General features: G+C 43.7%; 1 protein-coding gene across 2 annotated transcripts; it reads right to left on the bottom strand.

The window, feature by feature from the left end:
* Positions 1–12,444: 12,444 nt before the first annotated feature.
* On the bottom strand, positions 12,445–19,910 carry cstpp1 (centriolar satellite-associated tubulin polyglutamylase complex regulator 1). 2 transcript variants are annotated; one of them, XM_048973766.1, is made up of 9 exons: positions 19,698–19,910; positions 19,368–19,470; positions 18,608–18,738; positions 18,278–18,362; positions 17,170–17,255; positions 16,293–16,488; positions 16,033–16,142; positions 15,355–15,418; positions 12,445–14,380 (listed from the first exon to the last, which is right to left on the bottom strand). In XM_048973766.1, the coding sequence occupies exons 1-9, from the start codon at positions 19,738–19,740 to the stop codon at positions 14,218–14,220; spliced, it is 981 nt and encodes a 326-aa protein (XP_048829723.1). In that variant the 5' UTR covers positions 19,741–19,910; the 3' UTR covers positions 12,445–14,217. The 2 variants fall into 2 exon arrangements, with proteins under 2 accessions (XP_048829723.1, XP_048829724.1); XM_048973767.1 differs by having other exon boundaries at positions 19,633–19,760.
* Positions 19,911–20,016: the final 106 nt, after the last annotated feature.

The raw sequence follows: 20,016 nt of genomic DNA, 5'->3' as shown, positions 1-20,016 counted from the left end.
GTTGGTTGGTTGGTCCAGGTAAAATGCTGTCTGTGGCCAGGTTCTACACACCTTATCTGGATAAAGGTTAACATGATATGTTAAATTCATAATTTTTTTTTTTTTCATAAATAAACATGGGTACTGTGACTGGCCAGCAAACGAACATAGTTCGGCTCTGTCATGCCCCCACGCACGTGCCTGCTGTGAGTCTGGGTCCTTCTCGCAGACTTGGGGGCATCGCCTGTACTTCCCCGCAACCTGAGGTGTCACGTCTGTCTGAATGCTGCTGTTACAACTGACACAAGAATTTGAAATGATGAATTTTTTCCCCCCAAGAATGTTTTTATTAACAGGGCCTAAAAGGAAGTGAAATTCTCCTTTGTAAGTTAGAGAACGTATTCTATATTTTATTTAAGAATACCTTGTTTCAAATAAAAACTGCATTTATTTGGCTTCTATAGAGATGTTGTAAGTCATAAAGCAGAGCGAGGAAGCAGCTTTAATGTCTTAAAGCCTTCTCACATCACCGTCGAGTGGTGCTTCCTGTGTCAGAGTCTGATCTCACACCACGCTGAGCAGAGCTGAGCAGGAACTTTGATGCCTTTGAAGACTCACCAAGGCCAGAATCATCGCGAGCCAATTTAGTTCACCGGAAACAAATGGATGCTTTATTCCTCCGGTTGTTATTTTCAGCGTTTCAAGAAGGTCCGTTTGTGCGTGTGTGCATCCTGAGAGCCTTATATGGTTCACTTCTCCAGAATCTCCATCATTTATTCTTATAATGGATGCATTACTAATAAACTGAGGTCCCATTGCAAAGGAAGACCTAGATAGATAGATAGATAGATAGATAGATAGATAGATAGATAGATAGATAGATAGATAGATAGATAGATAGATAGATAGATAGATAGATAATGTATTAATCTTGAAGGAAGTTACAGGTTTACAATAACACAACACGTACAATTAGACAGTAAATAACACATTGATACTGATAATAAATAATAAACTTGGCCTATGATTCCTGACCCTGCCTTGTTAAAAATTTGGCCAAAGTGACTCTCCTGAAAGGACTGAAAGTGGCGATGAAGGACGGTGAGTGTTCACAGTATTTTTAAATAGCAAATCGGTACAATAAGTTTTCTGCTTGAGTTCCACTATAATGACATGAGCAGGTGCTGCAACATGACAGTCGGAGGTTAATGTTCATCTACACACCATCCATGTTTAAGGACTGATTACCGCTTTTTGGTTAGCTGTCAAGATCTGAAGTAAACAAAAGCCTGGAGTCAGATAGGAAGCAAGTTCAGAATAAATCACACTATTAATTCCATTTTCAGGTACAGAAAATGGATGGATGGATAAACAATGTATCCAGACTGCGTGAGGAAACTCATACAGCACAAGGAGAATTTCATTTACATTTATTTAGCAGGTCTGTTTATCCGAATCGACATACGATGAGAAAGCTGGGTCAGTCAGTCTCTGGAGCAATTGGGGTTAAGGGCCTTGCTTAGGAACCCAATGGTCAAATCACTCTGCCAACTCTGGGATTGGAACCAGCAACCTTCAGTTCACTGGCAAAGATTCACACAGCTCTGACAATGTGAACGAGTCACACAAAGAGCAAGAGTTGAACCAGCAGCCCCGGGGTATGAGGCAGTAGTGCTGGCCACGGAGCCCCCTGCCCCCCAGCAAATTACTGCAGGATTCTGATGGCTGTCTGGGGGTTAAGGGCTGAAGCTGGGCTGACCGAACGCCGAATGCTCTGCAGCACCATTTTCAAAGCTGCTGTTCTTTAACACAGCCTGACGGACTCTTTGTTTTAATTTTCTCAGCAGTGACCGGACCCTCCTCCTGCTGACTGAACAGCTATGAGAAATCTTCCGGCTGGTACGTCTCCTCCCAAGCCCCCTAACCGCATTCAGAGAGTCCTCAGGCCATAAAACGTCTCATGCTGTAAATCGCAGGGACATTCTTCCACGTTTAAGAACCAAATTGAATTGAAACGTTTTTCACTGACTTAGTTTCTCTTTCAAAATATAAATGCAGTGTCAGTTCTGTGTGTATTTCTGATGGGGCTCAGCGGCTGCATCAGAGAATTAAAATAATTTAAACAATTTTATGTCTCCAGTGCTTATGATTGTGGTTCCTATAGCAACATGCTGAACCAGGCAGTTATTAAGATTTTTAAGATACCGTTGGAAAATATTAAAATGAATTGTTCTGGAGTAGAAACTGCATATAGTTATAAAAATAACGATTTGACAGCTGACCAGTTACCAGTATGAGGTCCAGGCCAGTAGGGGGCAGTGCTATTAATGGGAGGGTAATAACAGCACAAGCACCACGAGCAAGAAGAGCGCTTGCTGTCCTTCTAGATGCATAACGATCAAGGTGGTTATTAGATATAATGCTGTCAAAAAATGTGTGATACATCTTGTATTCCCAGCAATAATCTGCATGGTGCTGCTGTGCCTCTGAAACAGGCCTCTGCCACATGGTGGGCAGCCTCAGAGCAGTACCAGGGCTGTCACCATTGCCTCCCACCTTCAGGATTTGGGGTGCGTGTGAGGTGTTCTCTCTGGCCATGTTCTCCTGGTGGTGTGCAGGGTTCCACCTTTGTTCCGGTTAAGGGGCATCTGTAATATTATGTTCCCAGCCTCATTCTCTGTGATCCTCCTGGATGCAGAATCGGCTCCTCGGCTACCTTGCACCTCCTGGCCAGATTGTGTCACGTCAGGTATTTCAGAAGCCCTGTCCATTATATCACCCTTAGCGACTTTGCAGGTAGAACACGACTCCACAGAGGTTCAGAGGACATCTACAGCTGATTAGCTAACCCTGTATAATTACATCATGGCCTTAAACCCAAATCCTGATACCTGAGTGTGGGTATGATCGCATTGCATTTGTGACCATGGCTGTGCCATCATCTCCAGGCGTTGCTTCCTGCCTGCCTGGCCTCCAGCTCCATCATGTCCCTTCACAGTATCAGACAGAGGTAGTGCTCTGCAGCCAATCACACGCACTCTATAATGCTGCTCTTCGCTTTGTGTGACTGTACCTTCCTGCAGGCAGACAGCATCTGCCTCAGTTCAAACACAAAGGCGTGTTAATGATGCTCAGGGCAGGTTGGGAAGGCACTCAACTCTCCCCCAGCACCTGGCAACCCACTGCCTCCAGCTGCGTCCCAGAGGGGACAATAAGGCACTAATTAAGGATGCCCATTGTGGGAGGGGCCATATCCCAGGTTGGGTAAATGTTGACCGTGTGGCTCTCCGTCACCTTATCTGATTTTAATCTCCCACCACAGTCATTGAATCATTTCCCAACACCTTCTCTTTCCATCTCTTCCCATCTCCTGAGGGTCATGTACTCATCCAAGCTCCTGGCTTCCTGTTGCTCTCATGAAGTTAAGATCAGATCAGATAAGATGGACCTTTTTCTTTGCTATGTAATATGATATGTTGTGTCATGCATTGTCATGATGTGTTGCATTATACATCTTGTGTGATCTTGTGTTATATGTCACATCAAAAAATATATTACATAAATAAACAAAGAAACAATGAGTATGCAAACTGTTTGCAGACAGATAAACAATAATGAACTGTCCCGCCCCCACCGTCTGCTCCTTCCGTGTGCCACGCCCTCCTCGTTAACCTCGTGTGGAATCCCCGTGTGATCAGCTGTTTCTGCTTGTTGTCATTAGTCCTCTATATTTAGTCCGCGTATTGGTTTGTTTCCCCAGTCCGGTCATTGTAATGTCAACCTGCGTTACTGCCTGTTCCTTTAATTCTACTTCAATTAAACCCCGTATTTTCCTCTGACTCTGGGCGTCTTCCAGCACGACATAAACAAACAAACAAACAAACAGACAAACAAACAAACAAATAAAAATATCAGGTGAGATGGAACTTCATTGATCCCTGGAGTGTGGGATTTCTGTGTCCAGTAGCAATACAACAATGGATAATGTAAGTATAAATGAATACAACAAGGATAACATAAGTAAAAACAGACAACAAATAAGTAAAGCTAAAGCGGCAATAAAATAAACATACAAATAGAAAGTTTAAGTAAAAGAATAAATAGGAGAACTGTACAAAAAAAGGACTGTGACGATAACTACAGTACAATATGTGCAATGTGGTACTTGTGCAAATGGCTGTTGGCAGTCCGTTCATAAAACAAGTACCTTTTGAAGAGGCAGCATTGTATAGTGTATGGTGGGTAAGGAGTATTTATACAGTTTTGCATTTTGCATACCTCCATTGTGCTTAAATGTTAAATATTATTTGCAACCTTGCCTCATGCAACACAGTAATCATTGTGCCCAGCGTGGCAGTATTTTCTGTCAGCATGAAATCTGTGTCTTCGTGGTACCAAAAGCATTATGATGAATTTATGTATATCAGTACAAGCAGGAAGATTCCCAACAGCACAGACGATGGATAAAAATTCCAGCTGAAGTCAAATGCCTGCTCTGTGTGCTTTGCTCTGTGGAGATCTTCTCACCAGGAACCAGTTTTGATCTACAAGCTATTTTTTCTCAAAACTGTGGGGCAGTTTAGGATCCTTCATCATCTATAACAGGCATGGAATACAGAGCTAGACCTGACAACAGCAGCACTACTGTACATTAAATGTATAGCTTGTAATTGTCAACAATTGTGACGAAGTTTCCTTCTGCATGGTCCTGCCATTGAAACACAGTAACGTTTCTGAGTATAAAAAGGCTCGACTGCAGACAGAACATGTCGATATTACAGTGCTATTGAAGCATCTCCTCCAGACGCCTACACCGATCTCTAACCATCAATCTCCTTGCCAAATAATGGTGGAGAAGCTGGATTGATGACCCGCATCTCTCAGAAAAAGGTTAAGGTGTAGCTGAGTCACCCAGTAGAGGTGATGACTAAACCAGCTTCCGATTGTTCCATTTTGTTGTTCGTTTTGTGAATTTATGAAATGTCATATATTAGCAGTAGTCCGCTAAATAGTATGTGCAACATTATTTCATTTACAAGTACAATGTTGTCTGTTACCCCAAAAACCATTCAGACAGAAATGAGAATGAACTGATGCATTCATTTGCCATTCGCACATGTACATTAAAATTGCTTTTTACAAGACCCATCATGCTCTCCTTTCACATACACCGATATGAGAGCTTTATTCAGACCCACAGCTTATTGATCACAGGCACAGAGACGTAACCTGCAGCAGGACACGCTGGCCCCTGCCGTCGAAGCTATAATGATTTCATCTAGGGGGGGCGTCTGACCTAATATCATGAATAGCATGAATTTATAATGAAACCTGAGAGGGTCTGACATCACACCCTCCGTTTATCAGCATTCATTTCTGCAGGTTTTTTCTCTGAGGAACAACACGTGACAGAGAAGTTCCAGCTGCCAATCCGCTCCAGACCCTAAATATTCCTCCGCCCAGCTGCAAGAACGACCATCGGGGGCATCGGAGGGGCATGAATACCATGACAAATTGAGGGGACCCCGTACTTTGTAAGGGCCCCAAAATCCCCCCCCCCCCCCAAGTCGCACTTGGCAAAATCAACTGAGAAATTGAAAGCGCCAAACTAAGCAGGGGGCCCAAGGTGACGTTTTCTCAGGGGGGGGGGGGGCTGGGATACCCAGTTACTCCGCTGATGACCTGCCATGCGGCAGCAGCACTCCGGAGATCTCCATCACCTCGGGGGAGCTGCGGCACCCAGAAGGATGTCCATATTGGTCGGCATTACCCAAACAAGTGTCAGGAACAATTGCTCACATGGTTTGGCTAAATCGATTGTGCTGGACTGCGAGTGAATGTCAGTCGGAGACTGGGGGCTTCCCGACTGAGCAGAAGAATGGAGATGAATAAAGATGACATTTCCCACAGCATTTCTCACATTTTGCATCATCCGTTTAATGAAAACGACAAAAAGGGAAAATGTGAAGATTGCTTACTGTTGACGCTGGTCCTGCATAATGGTGCGAAATGAAAAAGCAATAAAAACTGTTGTTTAGAGTCACACAAATGGACGTGAAAAAGCAAACAACGTGATTTCAGCGTTCAAAATTTTAATGATTTTACCATAGTTCAACAATTTAACCATAATTATAATGGTACGTTATTACACAGGTCTTGCTGCTTGTGAAGTTTGCTCTGTGTGTGTGTGTGTGTGTGTGTGTGGGGGGGGGGGGTTATGTATATATTACATTGTGGTAACCAAATGTCTCCACAATGTCATAAAAGCCTGTTATTTTGACATCGTTGGGACCAAATTTTTCATAAAACTGAGTAAAAATGCTAAAAGTCTTTTATTTTGTTTGGTTACTTATGCATAAGGTTAGGGCTGGGTGGGGGTTAAGGGTGCCGTGTTTGGGATTAAGGTTTTTCCCATAGAAATAAATGGAAGGTCCCAGTTTAGATAGGTATGCCAACGTGTGTGTGTGTGCGTGTGTGTGTGTGTGTGCGTGTGTGTGTGTCTCGGTTGGAAGGGAGAGCTTAATAAAGATAAAGAAACAGTAAACTAGCTCACTGTGTGGCATTGGCCAACCTTCGACAGAAATGGTGCACATTTCATTCACTCATTATTCAAGGTGTTTCCGGGTACAGAATGTTCCAGAACAGGAGACGCCATCTCTGATCTCTGAAACGAGCTCTGAAATAAACAGGATGACAGGGACAGGGTTGTGTTGCTCTTGTGACGCTTGCTAACAAGCTGTGTCTCTTCTGCTTCTGTAAATGGTGTAAGTTTGAGTTTTGTGATACCTTGGAGATTCGGTACGTTATGAATCTGCTTGGGGGCTGTTTCCGGTTGAGAGGTGGCTGTGTGTTTAAGGCTAGGGGCAATAGCAGCTATGGTGCTGGGAAGAGAGACCTGTAGCTGCTGTTTGCCGCTGTTTCACGTCAGTGAATAATTCATCCTGCTCATTAGTGTCCGCGTGTGGGAGAAAGACATCCTCAGCGCAGGGGAGGAAATTAATCACACGGGCCTCTCTCTCAGTGTCCAAATCCTGAGAAGCTTTCCTCCATTCATCTGGGCAACTCAGAACTTCACCGTGTGATTAAAAAAAACCACAGACCGATGTCTCTTGCCTTCTAGGATTTGAAGAGGCAGGATAAACAAGTGGGGCAGCAGGTTTGGGTTTTGGACGTAAGCACATCACCACGGCTGTCTACAGTGACACGGCCGCTGGAAACACTCTAAACACTGTGTTCCCGACTGAGGAGGCCATCGACCTTTTCAAATAAGAGCATGTTTGGGTTCTAGAATGATTGCTCTCAAATAAAGCTTGGGCAGCGATGCCAGACCACAGTCGCAAAGTTAATGGCTTCACTGTGAAGCAAACAGCAGAATGGAGCCTTTCTTAATGTTTGTGTTCATCTCTCTGCCTGAGGGAAGAACAGTCGTGTACTTTAGTTGCAATGTTTGAGCAGCAGAGAAACTTAGTAACAGAAAAGTAACAGCATCATGTCAGTACATTTAAGTACAACACTAGTACTTTTTAGTATAATGATATTATACTGTGAAAGAATAATGGTACAGTTTATGAGTAAACATTTAGCTGCCCGTTAGCTCATAAACTTTGATGAATACGAACATACGTAATCTGCTGGCACATGTACCTCAGTGACAGTTTGTCTTTATATGGTATGTTTGCTTGGAAAATGAGATATAAAATACAAAGATACTTGTGTTTTTATTAGTTGTATTAATTCTGGACCATATCCTGACATTGCGTTATCTTTTCCATTCGTATGGCTCACCCAGAAGCATGTTGTAAAAACGCAATTATCTGACTCCATCTTTTGACTGGAAAACGTTAAAGCTGCATCATCCAAAAACCAAAGTTTTACCGCTACACCTTCATGCTGATTATCTGGTAGGTGAAGGTGAATGAGTAGCCATCTTGGTTCGCAATGTCTGGGTAATTTGGATTCAGCCAACCTGGGGTACGTTTTCCAAAAGCTTCCGTTAGCGACTTGCATAGCGAGAATGGTTTAGCTGCATGTTTCCAACTGTGTAAGTTGCTAAAGTTTTTAGCAACTAGGCTTTTGGGAAATGCACCCCTAGATGGTACAGAGAAGCCAGGAACAGAAGCAGAACTGTTCCTTGGAATTGTCATTTTCACATCGGCCCCGGGAGACACACAATGAAGCCACATCAGATAAGGAATGTTGCCTGGCAGACTTACTGTCAGTCTGAAATAGCTCTCCATGTGTCCTTCATGAGAGTATGATATCAAGGGCTAGTCTGTGGCCTCCAAACCCAGGGACAAATAGATTCACTGAAAGGGGATGTTTTCCACAGAGCAACGTTATTTTCCATTAGAATAGCTTTCAGCCCAAAATACAATTAGAGAAATGATGAAGAGAACAGAGAAGTCCTGCAAAGTCAGCAGACAGAGGCTGCGCAGGACATTCATGTCTTAAATATTCCATTTGCCCCAAAAGCCGTATTGTGGTTCCCAGATATAAAGCGCAACAGGTGAATTTAGCATTTTAATGGAAGCCGCAGGAAACTGTTGACAGCCTGCAATTTTGCTCAAGCTTTTCCCAGAAATGCGTCACTGAGGCATTTAGTCTCCACACCCACATTAACAGACATTACAGGTGCACAGACAGCGACATTTCATACATACCTGCTGCTGCTAAAATCTTATGTCATTCATTCTCCGACAGCCATTATTGTCTTGATTTAGATTTACTTTTAATCTTTATTAATGCTGAATAATTAATGGTAAATGCATAAATTAATGCATTTATATAGAGCTTTTCTACTCCTAGGAGTACTCAAAGCGCTTTACATTTCATGCCTCACATTCACCCATCCACACACTCATTCACACACCGGTACCGGAGGCTGCCATGGAAGGTGCCAACCTGCTCACCGGGAGCAATTTGGGGTTCAGTGTCTTGCTCAAGGACACTTTGATGGGGTCAGGAGGAACCAGGGCTCGAACCTGCAACCCTCCGGTTGCCGAACAATAGCACTACTTCCTGCGCCACCATCTCCTCAGTCACAGTTTAATACCTTCCATAATGTACTTACTCAATAAGTTCACCGATAATGTTCACATAGGAGTATCCATGTCTGCTGTTTCTGAGGACCCTGAAAGGTTGGCGTGTTTTAACATCTGTATTCATAAGAGCCATAAACAATAATGGAGGCACAAAGCCCTCAGGCACATTGTTAGTACAAAAGACACATATGACTATGGAGCACTTAGTAAAATGCCGGAGCAGAGAGTCAGCCCAGTTAAACGCTGATAAATGAAACATTTTTTTTAAACAAAATTCCACCGTTGAACGTCATGACACCAGCTCTCAGGACAAGACCTAAAAATAGCTGAGATTCACTGCATAATTTAAACTGTTTATTTAGCTAGTGTCTAATGATAGTTCTAAATCTTTGGTTTGTTTTTGATGTGTTTAAAACAAACCTGATCCACATTGTGGAGAAATGTGACGATGGTGAGCACTGCACACTACAGTTAGAATTCGATTTACTTCAAGGCAAAGCTTTCAACAGTGCTTACTACAATGTGGTTAAGCCAAGTTCAAGGCCCTGAGAGTTTCCACAGAGTTCTCTAACTATGTTTCCATAGTTACGGCCATTCATTGCTGTAGTCATTGTTGGACCTTGCATGATGAAAGAAATCAAATCATTTATTTCACATTCCTGTAGCCATGAAAGAGCACACTGAAATACATAAAACGGTAAAACATTTCAGTGCAAGTGACTATCTCTACATCATCAGAATCCTCACTGGCACAGGTGCAGACGACAGTGCGCTGGACACACTCAGGATCTTCATTCCCTGTGATGGACTCCTGTTGTGGCATGGACCGGCATCCCATCCAAGGTGTACCCAGCCTCCTGCTCTGTCATGAACTGGCATGGACTGGCCTCATCAACAGAGTAGCAGTCAGCACAGAGTAAGATATCCGTAATGTGCAGTAACAGGCCAATAGACACCAAGCATTAGTGGACAAGCATATTTTGTGGTGCCAGGTTCATTCTGTGTGGTATGTAAAACACACCAGAGCCGCCTGAAAGGTCAGGCGAGATTTATGCATAGTGACGAGGACTGAAGCCAATCAGTCTACATGATGTATTTGAAAAGCACAACAGGGCACCAGCAGCCAATTTGATGGTAATCGCCAAGCTACATGGGGCAGTTGATTAAGCTTCTTTGGAGACGAAAGCGTGAGTCAGCTTATGTGCTTTAATGGGGGGGGGGGGGGGGGGGGGGAGGCTTACTGAGACCACAAAGCTGAATTATCCTGTAATTATTTAAAGATTAAAAAATTCCACAGCACTAGTCAGAACTGAAGCTCCACTCAAAGCACTCAGATTGACGCAGGACATGCGGCAAAACCACGCAAAACGGATTAGCGAGGCTGCAACCTGCGAGCAACCAGGCAGAATCAGACCAATGACGCATCTGCAAAGAGATCCAATTCTGCAATAATGCAACAAAGTAAATCATGCAACTACAAATACAGGACCAGATCAAAAACCTCACATCAGTGAAACTGTGAAAATCTCACTCAAAACCTGAACCTGTTCGTTCATTTGAGCGTTGAAAGTTTAGCCTCTATAATTAACAGAGGCAATACCAACCGATGCAGGCTAGTCCGTGTCACAGTGACCGGTATGGAATGGAAGCGCTTGACAAACCCTCTGGTGTCTTGGCAGGCTTCCAGCAAATTCCCCGCTGAAGCAACTGGCAGACCATCACTATCCACACTCCATCTCTAGATTTTCACGTCACACCTAGCCCAAACCCCGTGAATCTGCAGACCTCCTGCTGACACACACTTTTATCTTGCTTTCCAGGAGTCAGAGCTTCCTTTTGGCATCGCAATAAACCTTTAATAGCAGAAAGGATTGCTGAATAATTTTGGTGACATTTCCCAGAAAGACAAATATCTGTGTAGTAAATAAATTTGAGAAAGACATATTGTGATATGCCCTATTCCGAATGACATACAGTACTTATAAGATCTATGTTTCAAAGAATTCATAATCCAGGGGAAGATAAACCCTAGTCTGTTGTGATGAAGATCCCCTTTAAACTTTAAACTGCATTGAATGTTTTTGACAACCTTAAACAGATTCTTCATGCATGTGTCATATTATTTTGTTGAAATGTTTTGCCTTAAGCTAACATAAAGTTATGATCATCGAATGCTGTTCATTATCCTGTAAAACCAACACAAAACAGCCACCTGTAACTTTACCTTTAAATGTTTAATTCCAGTGCCCCCATCCATCTTTTAACCACTGATTCTGATCAGGGTCATAGGGGGCTGCAGCCTATTCCACACCAGGGTAGGGACTGAGTGGAATGCCAGTAATTGTCAGGCACATACAGCCGTGCCCTGTGATGGACTAGCATCCCATCCAGGCTGTACCCAGCCCTGTGCCCTGTGATGGACTGGCAGCCTGGTCAGGGTGTACCCAGTCTCGTGGCCTGTGGTTTTGTGTGTATGCAACTTTGACAAGTGAGACCCCTGACCCACTGCAGCCCCGTACTGGATAGTCTTGGGAAGACAGATGGATACAATTTGGTTTAGATGGATGAATTAATGGATGTATGGATCAATGAATCAAAGGATCGATGTATGGATGGATCTCTCATCCAAAATAATATTTTTAAAGTAGCAGTATATAGCACTTCCGAGTTGCTTAACATTGGTCTGCGCATGACACAAATTATTCCCTCAGTTGTGCATTCTGTGATCTCTTTTCATGGAATAAGCTCATGTATAAGTGTACTAGAAACTTAAGCTTTCCGTCTCCTTATACATTCCAATCGAGGGGCTTTAGAAGGTACCTCTGCAGATCTGTCAGGTTCACTGTGACCTCTACTGGTAACTAAAGGGATGGCAGGTAGCATTTCCTTAAGTACCTAAATCCATAGTTAAATCCTGGCAAGGGCAAGGTTTGTATCTTAGTTTTTTCTCTGATCCACCACAAATGATTCAACTCAAGACCTGTGTGGTAATCAGCAAAAGCAGTTTCAGGGAGCTGAATCACCGGCTTTCCAGGACTGGGGTCTGATATCTCTATTCTACAGTGTCAGGTAGATTAAAAAAATCCTGGAAGTGAGAAGACTTTTACTAATTTCATATGTCATAGTATTATCACTGTAGGTAGCATCCTTCCTGACTGGACAGATTGAATATTCCGAGGACAGTCAGTAGAGGTCTCACCATCAATCAGGGGGACGTGCTGCGTCTGCAGTGGGGCGCCCGCTTGGCTCGTAGGGGCAGCGACGTTGTCTGTCTCTGTCCTCAGAGAACAGTGGCTCCTGTATACATTCCATTCACCCGATGCTTTTCTTTAATTTTATTTGCAAATACTATTATCCAGAGTGAATTTCTGGGCTGGAGTGCAGCATCCTACATACACTCAGCACTCTGACAGAGGAAAACAGCTGGATGATAATTATCTTCATTATCTTATTAATTAACACAGTGATAAGACAGATAATCAGGAAGGTTCATGCAGTAACAGAGAGACAATTCATGCTACCATTGAGGACTGTATGTTCATTTACTATTATGTTACTCTGTCAGGGCCTTTACTCTTAAATAATTTGCATGAATTATTATTGTTATAAACTGGGAAATATAATTCAGTTTATTAACATGATAAAAACTAGCACAAAGCTCTGAATTCAGCATATTTTTCAAAGTTAATGCTTTCATCACCTTCTATGAAGCAGCACAGCAAATATGGAACCCTCCAAAAGCAACAGTAAAAAAACAACCATAAGCTTAGCCGATTTAAAGACGTGTGGTGTGAACGAGAGCTGGATAAGTGACAGAGAATGAGTGAGAGAACACAGTCTATTCCATGGACTGTCATTCTGAACGTATTGAATGTCTTTATGACGTCACGTGACCACTGCTGCCATTCCAGGTAAACATCTAGGTGGCAAATCTGTGCAAGGATATTAATTTATAATTTGAATGTACTAGGCTTGAGAAGTCGAACTTCATTATTCCAATAAAATTTCAGTCTAAGAAATATAGTCACAATGGATGGCAGAAACCCACATTCAAATTTTTTGCGTTTTCTGTATCGACTAACATGCACTTCCTCATTTTTGTCTTGCCTAATGACCCTTAATGCTTAATACTGAATAAGGGATCTGCCACTAGGGGCAGACTTTCACAATTTTATTCAGTTTGTCATAATGGCTGAAGCTAGTAATTAGGAAACTAGCGAATTAATGTGTCGATCACAAGAAGAATGCAAGAAAATAGGGGCACATGTAACTTAGTACTGTAACTCAGTTACAACTCGAGTACAAATCGTGAACAAACACAGTAACTGCGTGAACAACATAAACTGTTATGATTGATTAATGATAATGAATGAACATGGGATCATTACATAACTAACACTTAGTTCTGGTTAATTAAAACAGCAAGTAAGAGTGTAATACTACATTGTTTGTTTCCCCTCAAGTAGACTGTTGCCCAATACAGCATCTCCTGAAACCCCGAAAAAGCAGATTGGAAAATTGATTTCGCTGCATAAATGGTCAGATTCAGCAACATTGACATTATACAAAAGCAGCGTTAGCATTGTTTACATTTTATCATATTTTACGCACATATGCCTATGTTAGCTGTCTCACGTGCCATTTTAATTTCATGATTTAGACATTTGTGTTGTCGTTGCAGTTTGTTCAGTTTGTTTGAGGTACGCTATTGGCTTCTAATTCCTGCACATTCAGGCATCCTTGGGTCATAAGGAGAGGATACCACCTGTTAGCTGCTGTTCCTGTCCTGTGAGCACCTAAATAAATAAAAATGTTGTTATATGATACCTTCCTTTCCTCACTTACGACAGTAGTGGGCTGACGTTACAGGGGACGCCCTGATGAACATTCACTTTTCTTCGAACGATAAATGTTACGAAAAATTATATCCCTTTTTAAAAGGGGTTTCCCAAGCAGTCATGGTACTTAAATTTTATAAAAACAGCAAGGAGAAATTCACTCAACCAATCAACTGTCCAAGCAATAAGTGAGTTGGTTGGGATTTAATACTATACTGAAATAAAGCACTTCCTCTTTGAATAATGTAGGGTAGGTTTAGTTAAAACCGAGGGGGATCTCTCTGCGGCCATGAAGTCATTATCATTATTACTCAGGAGCTTGTGAACCAGTCCGAGTGCAGGCCGCCTCCCCTGCCTTCCTAGTTCTCCGAGGAGTCAGTCTCCTCCGTGGAGCCGTCGCTCTCCATCTCGATCCTCTTGCGGTGGTGCAGAGATTTGCGGGGCGATGCCTTTCTCCCGGACTCCCGGTGGGCAGCCGTGTGACTGTTGCTGGATGTGGGGCTGACTGAGATCTGGGCAATGCTGAAATTACACACACAGTTATCATATGTACGCTCAGCCTTAAAACATACCATAACATACTAACTGCTTAGGGTAAATACACTGTAACCTACTAACCAGCGTTACAGTATGTACACAGTTCTGAGTATAGCTGCTTAGGCTAAATACACTGTAACATACTAACCAGGGTTACAGTATGTACACAGTTCTGAGTACAGCTGCTTAGGCTAAATACACTGTAACATACTAACCAGGGTTACAGTATGTACACAGTTCTGAGTACAGCTGCTTAGGGTAAATACACCATAACATACTAACCAGGGATACAGTATGTATACAGTTCTGAGTATAGCTGCTTAAGGTAAATACACTATAACATACTAACCAGGGTTACAGTATGTACACAGTGCTGAGTATAGCTGCTTAGGGTAAATACACCATAACATACTAACCAGGGATACAGTATGTATACAGTTCTGAGTATAGCTGCTTAAGGTAAATACACTATAACATACTAACCAGGGTTACAGTATGTATACAGTTCTGAGTATAGCTGCTTAGGGTAAATACACTGTAACATACTAACCAGGGTTACAGTATGTACACAGTGCTGAGTATAGCTGCTTAGGCTAAATACACTGTAACATACTAACCAGGGTAACTGTATATATACAGTGCTGAGTACAGCTGCTTAGGGTAAATACACTGTAACATACTAATCAGGGTTACAGTATGTACACAGTGCTGAGTACAGCTGCTTAGGGTAAATACACCATAACATACTAACCAGGGTTACAGTATGTACACAGTGCTGAGTATAGCTGCTTAAGGTAAATACACTGTAACATACTAACCAGGGTAACTGTATGTACACAGTGCTGAGTATAGCTGCTTATATGCAGGATAACAAGCTGACCTCATTCTGGTGTCCCTGACCCGGTGTGATACTCTGAGAGTGATATCAGCAAACAGAGATTGGTCACGTTCCTACTTACAGCCTCTCCAGCTCCTGGTCCATCTCTGGGTCTATCAGCAGGTTGGCTCTGCTCGGCAAGGAACCTGCAATGGGAAGAAGCTCAGGGTTACTCACTAATGAGCCTACAGGAGATACGTGGCAGACAGGCTGACATCACTTGTGACTATAAATCTAGGAGCAGGATTTTTTCCCTGATAGAAAAAAAATTGAAAGAAGTGGCTTATTTTAATTTATAATGAAAAATGAATATCTACATTAAACAAGCGTTAAAAACAGTATCACACTGTAATCGCACCAAATCGTTCTGTAATAAAATGAATTGCACGTAATTAATATCACCGGCCATGTATTTACATACATATTGGATCATTTTTTGAGGCAGAGAGGCAGACCCCTAACACCTATATTTACTTATTACATGTATCTATTTATCTATCAGCAGACATGCAATACATTAATGGAAAACTTCAGGGTTGCTTCCTAAAATCTACGAAGACAAGTGTGGATGTGCAACCCAAATTTCTCAAGGTTGCTGGAGCTCTGAAAATGAGAGAAATATTAAGAGATTAAGGATTAAGTCTTTCCCTGAGGAGCGGCAGAGACAGCACTACCCCGAGTGCTGGGGAGGGGTTGAGACCTGCTGTGTGTCCCAGAGCGAAGGCGTGTGATGTGGCCGGTGGAGACGGCAGGCACTCACCGATCTCCTCACTGATACCCTCATGTTTAGCTAGGGCCATGAGGAAGCCGTACAGGGTGACCCGCTCGTCCTGCTGCAGGATCTCCCCGATGGCAGGAGCAGGCGGGTGGCTGGAAGAGACGACGAGAAAGAGACAGAGAGATCACTCAGGCCCGCGCCCCATCCACGTGGCCTCAGCAAACCCCTCGCGCCACATCCTTCAAAACGACTCCTTTTATTAGCCTAGCTATGCGCTAGCAGCCCCGTGTGACGCCGCGTACCGATGCTTATATCTCTCACAGGCCGCTTCTACTGCATCCTGGAAGGCTGAAGCATCCACCCCCTCCTGGGCTGCCGTCTCACTGGTGGCCAGCGGGGGGAGCTGTTCCATTGAGGTCGACGTGGGGACGATCACAGTGTTGGGGCTCTTCCCGGACAGCAGGTCCTGGTAAATCACCGTGATGCTCTCTATGAACTCTGTAAGGCAGAAACAGGCATTTTCTACTAACCCTCCCATACACAGGACAGTAATGGGCTGAGTAATAACACAACTGCCAAGGCAGTAATTAAATATGTAACATGCATGTCCGGCCCCCTACAGGGCTTTCTCTCAGTTTCTTTTTGTAAAGGAAATGTGATGCCTGATCTCTGGTCCAATTTCCTCCAAATGAACCTTCCAGAACCTACCTTGAATTAAGCCATAAACAGATATAGCCAAATATAGCCCTCCCCGCAAGACAATGTGGTACGTAGTGAACCAGGTAATAATAATAATTGACACTTTTATTGATCCCCATAGGGAAATTGTCTCCTCCGGGTACTCCGGTTTCCCCCCGTGTGTGTGAGTGAATGGCGTGTGAGTGTGCCCTGCGATGGGCTGGCCCCCAATCCTGGATTGTTCCCTGCCTCGTGACCATTGATTCCGGGATAGGCTCCGGACCCCCCGTGACCCAGTAGGATAAGCGGTTTGGAAAATGGATGGATGCTGTAAACCATTCTTTAGTGTGTGATGCTTTTCCAAGGTGCCATTAGTTTGCTATTTGGCCAACAGCTGGTCTATGTGCTCTGCATCACTCCCGCCAGCAGACAGACCGCGAGCTTTTAATGGCGACTTCAGAAGGCAGTGCTCGGTGTTCCTCGAGGGAGGGAAGCACCTGCCTTCAAAGTACAGCTGGATCTGGAGGGCGTGCAGGAAATCAGCGAAGGTCATGGGGCAGTCCAAGGCGTCGTCCATCAGCACCATCCTGTTTGGGAAAGAACTCCATCATTCACGCTGCAGCCAGAGGTTCTCCAGCTGCTAACTGTGCCCGCTAACGAAGACAAACCGCTGGTGAAACCTCAGGCACCTGGTTCAAAGTCCAGGAACAAGATTTTGTTTCAACCAACCAGTTCAGTAGAAAGAGTCACAGTCAGACAAACAAAATCTTGGTATGGACTCTCAGGACCTGAACTACCCACCCTTCAGTAAGCTTCAGTAATCCTCTGCAAAATTAATCGTGTACAATAGACCTGGAGACAGCAGTGCTCTTCACAGCCACTCAAACCAGACATTTGCATGCAGCCCCTGAGGTTTGCCCAGAATTCGATATGGCTGCACCCTTTATCAACAGAAGTCACAGCTTAGTTATATGCTATTCAGTGGCACTAATTCTTCAGACGCCTTATTTTAAATCAGCTGTACACACAGCATTGTCTAACCTTAATCTGTGGACATATCTCTGCGGTGCAAAAAATACTGCATTGTTATCAACTAGTATTGCTCATAATAGCTAACAGTGAACTTGGCCAGAACTGGTTTTGGTAAGTGGCTTGCCAACTTGCTGTACTGGAATGCGGGTTGATTCAAATGTGACATCATTCCTTTGAGGTAAATGGAACCCCGCATGGAATGCAGTTAATTTGGGTGTGACATCATTCCCAGTTCTGACTTATGACCTTCAAGGTAAATGGAACGCATCATTATACTAGTCTATAACAATGTTCACACCTTGCATACTGTATTTCCTGTGCTGGATGATACCAGGCATATAACCTCCAGTTGCTTCAGGGACTAGCTGGTCCCCCGTTGGATAGAACCATTTGCTAAAAACATTATATGCAAATGTAGGATTCGTCCAGCAAGCGGCGCTCAGTGCTGAGGGTATCGTGCTGCAGAAGGCTGAGGGTTCTGCAGGTACTGTGCGGGAGCTGCCACAGCACGCCGGTGCTCTCCTGGCTAAAGCCCCTTGGTCTGCTGATCTCTGCGGTATCTGTGTACACGACTGACCTTGCTGCACCTTGCGCAACTTCCACTGGAAAGTCCGGGCAGATCAGCTGCAGCAGCGAGCTGTACTCCAGCGCGGACAGAAGGACTGAAGCAGAACAGAAAACCACAGCTTCAGCCGCAGGATGACATTACACACATGGGTGAACCGCGCACAGGATCACCAGGAAATGAAGGACACTACCGTTATATAGGCAGCTGTGATGCCGCACGGTATGGATGGCATAGAGGATGCCTAAAATGGCTAATTACTGATTGACTGATTAAATGGAACGTTACGAAACAAGTACAGGTATGTTCTATTTCCATTCAGCCTGCTTTAAAAGTGCTCACCTCCATTCTTGCCAATCTGCCTGTAACACTTCCAGAAGATGCGGATGAAGGAGGCCCTGTTATGGGGTGTGGCCTTGATGTAGCCAAACTCCCTAAAGAGGACGTGGCTTCCATGGCGGACACTGTTAAAACTGCAGACAGGAAGAGGGCTGTTCCAAACCACCAGCACAAGCCATAATCCCAAAGTGAAGTGAAGTGGAAAGCTGTCATTGTTGACGCACCACAGCACACACAACAACAAAATGTGTCCCCTGCATTTAACCCATATGTGACATCATGACATAGCAGGAGGCAGCTAATTCAGTGTCCAGGAAGCAGTGCTTGGAGCGGATCCTTGCTCAGGGTACCTCAGTGGTACTTTGCTGGTCGGGGATTTGAATCAGCAATCTTTCGATTACAAGTGCGCTTCCCTAAGTATTAGGACACCACTGCCCACAACATCACAAATCTGCATCACAAGCCACGATCGCAAACCAGCATCACAAACCACTATCCCAAACAGTTTGATACTCTCTATTCACAGAAGTTTTCAATACTCACATATTCAACTTTCACTGTAAGATTAATTTTTTAAATTATAATTTTAAAAAGTCTTCCTCTTCTGTTTTGCATATGTTTAAGCTTAGTATTAGAAATCCAGTATCCTGCATCCAGCATCCTGTATCCTGCATCTTACATACTGCATCCTGCAACTAGCATCCACCCACCATGCACCCCACCTCCAGCATCCCGCACCCTAAATCCAGCATGTGAGACTCACTATTCTGCGAGATAGCGGCTGACCCCAAACTGGACGTATTCCTCCTTGTGCTCCAGCAGTTGAGTGATCGCGTCCTCAAGGTAGAACATCACGTCTTTCTCGGCTGGTTCAGGGAGATTGAACAAGGAGAACGTGCCTAAGCATTGCGTAAACGCCCCGAGAAAGGGAACACATCGTAACAGCGCGTACACCGTGTGAACATTCACAGAAATGACGAGCATGACATTACTTAAACATCATAAAATAATATAGGAACATTATTCACATGCATTACGAAGCGATGCCGCCTTGATGTAATCCAAATGAACATTGACATCTGGTTATCTGTACCTAAGTATTCGTCAATCGTTAGTGCGAAGCGGTCTGAATTCATTATAATTCCACGAGAATGCTGAATGATGTTATTTTTAAAGATTTTAATTTAAGACATCGGACTGGTACAGCCTGCTTTTTGACCCCCCCTATCACTTTCTTTTATATCTGAATACAGACGCTGGTTTCCATAACAGCGACATAACAGCAGCGGTGCGTCAGGGAAAGATGTCCGCCTTGCAACAAAGCATTAATGCAATAAAACATTAGTTCCGACATACATACCATCCATCCATCCATCCATGCGTTTTCCTACAGTATAGCTAATCCTGGTTGG

Source organism: Brienomyrus brachyistius, chromosome 13 (genome assembly GCF_023856365.1).
Source record: "Brienomyrus brachyistius isolate T26 chromosome 13, BBRACH_0.4, whole genome shotgun sequence".
NCBI lineage: Eukaryota > Metazoa > Chordata > Actinopteri > Osteoglossiformes > Mormyridae > Brienomyrus > Brienomyrus brachyistius.
The sequence above is the reverse complement of the archived record's forward strand: the minus strand, read 5'-3'. Positions and strand labels throughout refer to the sequence as shown.

Bases quoted from the DNA above. Each gene is read 5' to 3' on its own strand.
- cstpp1 (XM_048973766.1), bottom strand. From the start codon at position 19,740: ATGAATTCAGACCGCTTCGCACTAACGATTGACGAATACTTAG. The intron at 16,489-17,169 runs GCAGGTGCTTCC...TCTGCCTTACAG, and splicing joins GATCCAGCTGTACTTTGAAG to AGTTCATAGAGAGCATCACG. The intron at 14,381-15,354 runs GTAAGTAGGAAC...GTGTAATTTCAG, and splicing joins GACCAGGAGCTGGAGAGGCT to CATTGCCCAGATCTCAGTCA.